The 7,060-nt window shown below is 32.8% G+C and overlaps 1 protein-coding gene across 1 annotated transcript; it reads right to left on the bottom strand.

Moving 5' to 3' along the window:
* Nucleotides 1-3,237: 3,237 nt before the first annotated feature.
* Nucleotides 3,238-5,573, bottom strand: LOC106720872. The gene is made up of 5 exons (XM_045684838.1): nucleotides 5,492-5,573; nucleotides 4,723-4,997; nucleotides 4,383-4,614; nucleotides 3,884-3,973; nucleotides 3,238-3,800 (listed from the first exon to the last, which is right to left on the bottom strand). Exons 1-5 carry the CDS (start codon nucleotides 5,562-5,564, stop codon nucleotides 3,238-3,240), a joined length of 1,233 nt encoding a protein of 410 aa, XP_045540794.1. The 5' UTR covers nucleotides 5,565-5,573.
* Between the last annotated feature and the right edge of the window lie 1,487 nt (nucleotides 5,574-7,060).

The following is a 7,060-nucleotide window of genomic DNA, read 5'->3' as shown; positions in this document are numbered from 1 at the left end:
CCATTTATTTTATTTTTCAATATAACACATAAAAATTATTGAGAACCAGCTTTTGCCCGTGAATACGGCGCGGAAAATAAAAAAAAACATAATAAGTAGCCTATGTGTACCTCCAGACTTTGTTCTACATCTGTGCCAAATTTAATCAAGATTCGTTCATTCGTTCGGGAGATACCTTCAAACAAACATCCATCCATCCATCTTAACTTATTGCAAACAAAATTACTTCCTCTGTATACCATAAGAAAAGCACTTTTAATCAAACTTGGACGTCAATTTGATTTTAAAAAAATCATAAAATTTGTAAACAGCATACGAGACCGTGCGGAATAGTTTGTATTATCGCCTACATATTTCCGTAGCCATGACATTGTTTAGGATTACCCGTAATCAGCGCGCATTCCTCCACTTTACTTTCGAGCCGAGCCGCAGCGACGCTCTACATTCCAACAGTGTGCCATGTAATAGAGGGGAGGGGGGAAAACATGTACTATTTAGAAAAGGACATTACAAAATGACTTTAAGAGATCCCAAACTTTTATCAACAACCATACAACAGTAAACAAGAAGGGTATGCAGAGATCACGAAGTTCTATTTGCGCGCTCTTGGCACACCCCTCTCGCTTCTTCCACATTCATACTTTTTGAAATAGACAGATTAATTTTTTTATTGTTTTTAGTGATTACTGCTATATTTTTCTTCAACTTTGTTAGTTTGTTGTTATACACACAGACTAAAAATCTTACATATATTGTAAATGCAAATATTTGGATGGATGGATGGATATTTGTTAGAAGGTATCTTTAAACAGGCGTAGATGTAGAATTTAGCCTGGAAGAACACATAGGCTATTAAGTTTTTTTTATTCGTGCGGACATAGTCACGGTCGTCAGCTAGTAAGTAATAAAACTATATTTAAGGTAAAACCGTCACAAATTAACAATGTTATGTAAACATTTCAGATAAGGCTGTTTGTCTCATGTTGCAGTGAGATCATTTGACCTTGTCTGTCTTCTTGTTTGGTGACATTTTTTATTTATGATTGATAACTACAATTTCTCTTCAACCTTGAAACAACCATTATCAAGAAGAACTAATCAATCAACCATGGGTTTTCACTGAAACATATGAAATTTTGTACATATATTTCTGGTGTTTCCTGTCGAACCGATATGGGCATGAGTCATTTTATTGTATACTAGCTTTTACCCGCGACTCCGTCCGCGCGGAATAAAAAATAGAAAACGGGGTAAAAATTATCCTATGTCCTTTTCCTGGTTCTAAGCTACCTGCCCACCAATTTTCAGTCAAATCGATTCAGCCGTTCTTGAGTTATAAATAGTGTAACTAACACGACTTTCTTTTATATATATAGATATTGGACACAATGACACAATCCCATTGGGCCAATCAATCTGTACACTGAACGGCTATTTCAAAGAGTTTTATATGAGAAATTTATTTTGCAAATAGATTATAATACAATATAAAAAAATATTAAATTTTACTTTTCACATCTTTTTTACACTTGCTCTTGAAAAAAAAAGTATGTAGAGTAAAATTAAACCTTGTTTCAGTTGTATAAAGTTCAATTTTATTGGTGATAAAAAAAATCAGCTCTGTTCTTGGGCCAGGTCTTTCTGCAGGGAAGAGATACCCTATCTATTAGTGGTGACCATGAGCAAATTTTGAATGCACCCTTATCATAATCCGTAAATTAGCAAAATAAACACTTAAGAAAAAAAAAATTAAGTTTCTTAATTCAATAATATAGTATGTATATTTGGAACAAAGAATGTCTTTACCTTTTTGGAAATTTTTCAGCATTTAAAAATGGATTCAAGTTATTTTTTTTCTTCCATGTCACAGACTAAACAGTAAAATGTAAATACAAGTTTATTTATCTTGATTGCATTGTTTGTATTATTTATTAGGTCAAGAATTGCAAGCCGCAGTCAACATGGAATGCAGAGATAGTACAACTTATCACATGTACTGTTTTTTATGCAGGTTTATTAAACTGCTTAGGATGCCAACTTCAATACTTAGTTCATGAGTTTAAAATTAGTATTCTAGTACATACGAAAATTCAGTTAGAATTTAAAAAAGAAAAGCAGAAATTCTCTTTTTACAGTTGGTCAAATAAAATATGTTTCTGGTAATATTTTACAGAATAAAAACTTGAAAAACTGTTACTGTTGAAAAAAAAAACAATAAGCAACTTTTAAACTGATAACACTGCAAGGTTAATATTTAAAATGTATAAATTTAATTATTGATAAGTAAGTTTCGAATAAAAATCCTTACAAGTAAATCATTAATTAAATTAACTTATTAACTTGAGACACGTTCATACATAGTAATACTGCGTAGAAACTCTATTGCAACGATTATACATGGCTATTAGCCAGAATAGGTACGTAAGTAACACGAGAAGCCTACTTTCGTTCCTCAAATATACAGAACATGTTTCGCAAGTTAAGTTATAAAGTCGCAAAATCGTTAACTTATTTTATAACACAAATTATATTCAATAACTCACCTTCGAGAGGGCGACCAAATTCCTTCCCTCCTAATTTAGGTAACGTGCAAAATAAAGAGTTAAATAATCCAAATCCAATCGCTTCGCACTACACTAAAGTTGTTAAAACTAGTTGTAACATTTCGAATTAATAATCTAACATATAAATATCACTTTTAATGGCACAAAAGTATAAATTAGCTCAGTAAAAATTACATTTAGGACACTGTTTTTTGAAGAAAAAAACTTGTTTTAGTTGAAAAACAAGTCGGCGTTTTTTCAAAGTAACTTCGGAAAGTTGTAAGTTTGACAGATAACGTATACGTTACCTGTCGCACGCGGCCACAGGTTGCGCGAAGGTGTGAGTTTTACCACAGATAATATAACTTTGTTTAAATAACCGTCGAATTTCCATTACTTGCAACAAACATAAGCGGGATTTCACAGACACTAATTGATTCGTGGCTTATATGACTAGATATAATAGAAGATGAATTAAAAACAGTTATTTTTTAATCATTTAAATGAATATTTGATGATTTATTAAAAAAAAAATCCATGTACCGCTGTTTACATTCTCTCTTTACAGTCGCATGTATCTTAACTTAAAAGTAACACATAACTTAAAAGTAATAAATTAGATAGTAAAATAAAGTTAATACAAATAAATTGTAAAAAATAAACATAATACATTGATTAATAACTATAACCTCATTCACGATTCACAAGTGTGATCTTTGCAACGACAAATATTCAAAATCATAGGAGTTCCGTAGAAATAATTCGTTGGTGGTTGCTCACAGCACGGCGGCGTTACATTTGAGAATGATTCTTTGATAGTCGTTTGTAGTCCAATGTCTTTATATTTCATTCTTTTTCTGGGCAATTCTTGTGAAGCGTCCCAACTATCAGAACGTAGTCTTTTTCTAGAAATCGTGTCGAGTACAGGAGACGAGATGTTAGTTAGGTCTCTGAGAGCATTATTTCGCAAATCACCTTCATCCAATATTTGTGATACTCCATCAGATCTTACGACATCCGAGGCCATTTCTTCTTCAATGTAAGTTTGAGTCATTTTAACAGGAGACGCTTCGTTCTCGTTTAAATTCTTAACAAATTCAGGCTCCATGCTTGATCTACGATTATGTCTTACTTCCGGAATGGAACTATTAGAATTAGAATCATGTTCATTTCCTTTTTGTCTCATGACTTCAATTGGACTAAAATCGTACACTTCGAAATCATGACTGGTAGACTTAGAATACTTTTGTGTAATGGCTGAAACAAAAAAACGCAATGAAATACTTATTTATTTAGATTTTTCTTTCAATGAATTAAAAAAAAATGTATAACTAACTTACCTTGTCTTGCTACAAGTCGTGCTTCATTTTCATCCAGGAATGAAACTCTGCTAACCAGAAGGGGACTGTTAGAACTAGCAAATGTAGCGTCTACAAAAAAAGAACAATGATGTATTATTAATGTTTCCTTTCTTAACGTGATAAAATAATAAAATACGACGTATGGATCTCAAGTGTAGAGTAAATACGCTGTTATCACAAAATCACTTACTAGTAAAGTTAAATGAGATCATGCTGAAGTGCAAGTTTATTTATAGAAATAAATAAAATTGGAGTGTCTGTTTGAATATCAAGGAAAAACATAATATTTCGTACATGTTTTGTCTTCGCGCAAGGTCGCGTTTGTTGCGGTTCATGTCCGGAACAGCTAGACCGAATTTGACGCAAAGGTAGCTGATGCACTCGGGCATATTTTACTTTACTTTTTTTAATTGTGTGCTGACGAAGTTGCAGGTATTCGCTAGTTAATTATAAAAATGTTATAGGAATATTTAATTACCTTGTGTTGATAGACGTCTGTCTGAAGTCTGTTCGTCCCAATCCTCATTTATCTGCTGCACATGTTTACATCCTATTATTGGACTTTGCGCCGCCATGGAGTATGATATTTCTTCATTAACTCTCTTCCTGTTCCTTTGACTATCTTCCCCTGTGTGTATCATTGCTTCTATTGTGATTATCTGATGCCTTGGCCCCTCAGAACATTCATCATCAGATTGTATTAAACGATCCTGTGGAAGTGAATACATCGGTTCATTATCAGCACCATCACCTGATATCCTTGTACTTTCATCTCCTGGTGTAAATACAGTGCCTTCAAATGGTATCTTATTACTTACTTCGTTGTCTGAATCTTGTCTTATTTCATCTTCAATGAATTCTGTAATATCATGGCTCGAAGTACTATTTATCGACAAAAATGAGCCTTCCTCGTGATGACACAGGAACAGTTTCCTGTACAGTCTGAGCATCCTTTTCTCCAACTCCTGGTAGAACTCCTCTGGTTCATCGTGACGATTCTTCTCCTTTTCTATGATGAGATCTGGCAGCGCACTGCACAGATCGTTAGTTTCGGACTGATCAGGCTCTCTTCTTTCTGGTATCGGCGATAATACTACAAGAGTAATGGAAATTGTATTTACTAGTCAAAAGTGAAATGTAATTTAACGTGCAAAATGCAGTTTTAAAGAACAAAGTTACAGCAATATAATTTTGTTGTACCATAACTATTTGATCATAAGTGGGAAGGGAATTTAATTCTTTGACTGCCCACTTCACAGTTTGATTGCATGACATTGTGACGTCATTGTAGTTACATCTCATGTTGTACAAAAAAGGATGTTATAAAAATTTAATTAAAGTTGTTAATGTAAGTAAACACTTGTTTAATAAAACTGCATAGTTTGTAAAATCCAAGAAATATATTATTCCGTGTTTAAGTTTATTTCATCCAGATAAAATTTTATGACGCAATTTAATTGTGTAAAAGAAACACTGTTCTTATGTATGTTATTTAGTATTGTGCAAAAAAATAACAGATATTTAACTTCAAGATGTTGATCGAATCTAAAATTATAGAAATATTTATACTTTAGTTTTGTTACTCACAAGGTAAATCTTCAAACAAACATCTTGTGAGATAAGTTTTCCGCCGATCCCATTCACCAGCCCGATCCGACATCTTGCACAGCCACTCGCCACTCGCCACTGACTGACAGTTGAATGATGTTTTCCAAATTCACTTACACAAATGTGTGGGTATTTCAAAAAAAAATTTGGATAAAAACCCCATCATATTTTTTATTTAACTTACCTCTTATGATGAGCATATCTTACTAATATTATAAATGCGAATGTTTAGATGGATGGATGTTTATTAGAAGGTATCTCCGGAACGGCTGAACAAATCTCGATGAATTTTGGCAAAAATTTAGAACATAGTCTGAAAAAACAGGCTACTAAATAAGTATTTTTTAAATTCCACGCGGACAGAGTCGCGGGCGATAGCTAGTTTATAATATTTTCCCCACATTTATTTCAGTGTTATCAATTGTGTTAATAACCTTGTAGCCTGGATTGCTTTCTTTTTAGATGTAGATTAAAAATACCACATAAATATCTTCTATATATAAAAGAAAGTGGTGTTAGTTACACTATTTATAACTCAGGAACGGCTGAATCGATTTGACTGAAAATTGGTGGGCAGGTAGCTTAGAACCAGGAAACGGACATAGGATAATTTTTACCCCGTTTTCTATTTTTTATTCCGCGCGGACGGAGTCGCGGGTAAAAGCTAGTAGTATATAAAAATAAAACACAAATTGCAGCACTATATTTTATTAGATCTTTAAATCTTTGGTATCAGTGTAAAGTAGCAGAGCTAGTGTACAGCCAGCGTGAGCTGCAACCTGATGTCTTCACAGTATTACACTACAGTGACAATTGTAATATATATTGTGGTCTCCATGTTATTAGTGTTAATGAAAGGATTAACTAACAATCGAAAAATATTAATAAAATTGGAGTGTCTGTATGTGAAATATCGAAACAAAAACATTTATTATTTTACACTATGGCCTAGTCATTACTAACTTATTCGTATGTAGACTATGAGACCCTGAGTGGGGACGTATAATCAGGTATTGACGACTCAATGTGTATTTGAATTACTTTAACGAAAAAACGATTTTTAAATTTTTTCATCTGTCTATTTATCAAGACTACGTTTGTTCCGGATTATTTCTGAAACGGCTGGACAGATTTTGACGGAACTTTTACTAGATGGTAGCTGAAGTGTGCGAAAGTAACATTAGCTACTTAAAAAAAAAATTAAAGACGTAAATTCTGCGCTGTATGTGTAACACAAGTGTGAACGCAGTGAATTTCTACGTCTGTACGTTTCTGTAGAAACATGTAACTACTTCAGTAATTTACCGAAACTTAAGGATGTTAGTCAATAATATTGTTTTTTACATGAGTAGAGTTAAAAAGAAGCTTTTTAAAAGTACAATTCGAGCACATTTTATAGATATTTAACGCTGTTAATGACAATTTTTGTTGACATATTAAATTATTCGAGAATATCTATCTATCTATATATATAAAAGAAAGTCGTGTTAGTTACACCATTTATAACTCAAGAACGGCTGAATCGATTTGACTGAAAATGGGTGGGCA

This window comes from Papilio machaon, chromosome 28 (genome assembly GCF_912999745.1).
Source record: "Papilio machaon chromosome 28, ilPapMach1.1, whole genome shotgun sequence".
Taxonomy (NCBI): Eukaryota; Metazoa; Arthropoda; class Insecta; order Lepidoptera; family Papilionidae; genus Papilio; species Papilio machaon.
This window is presented reverse-complemented; position numbering and strand designations above follow the sequence as displayed.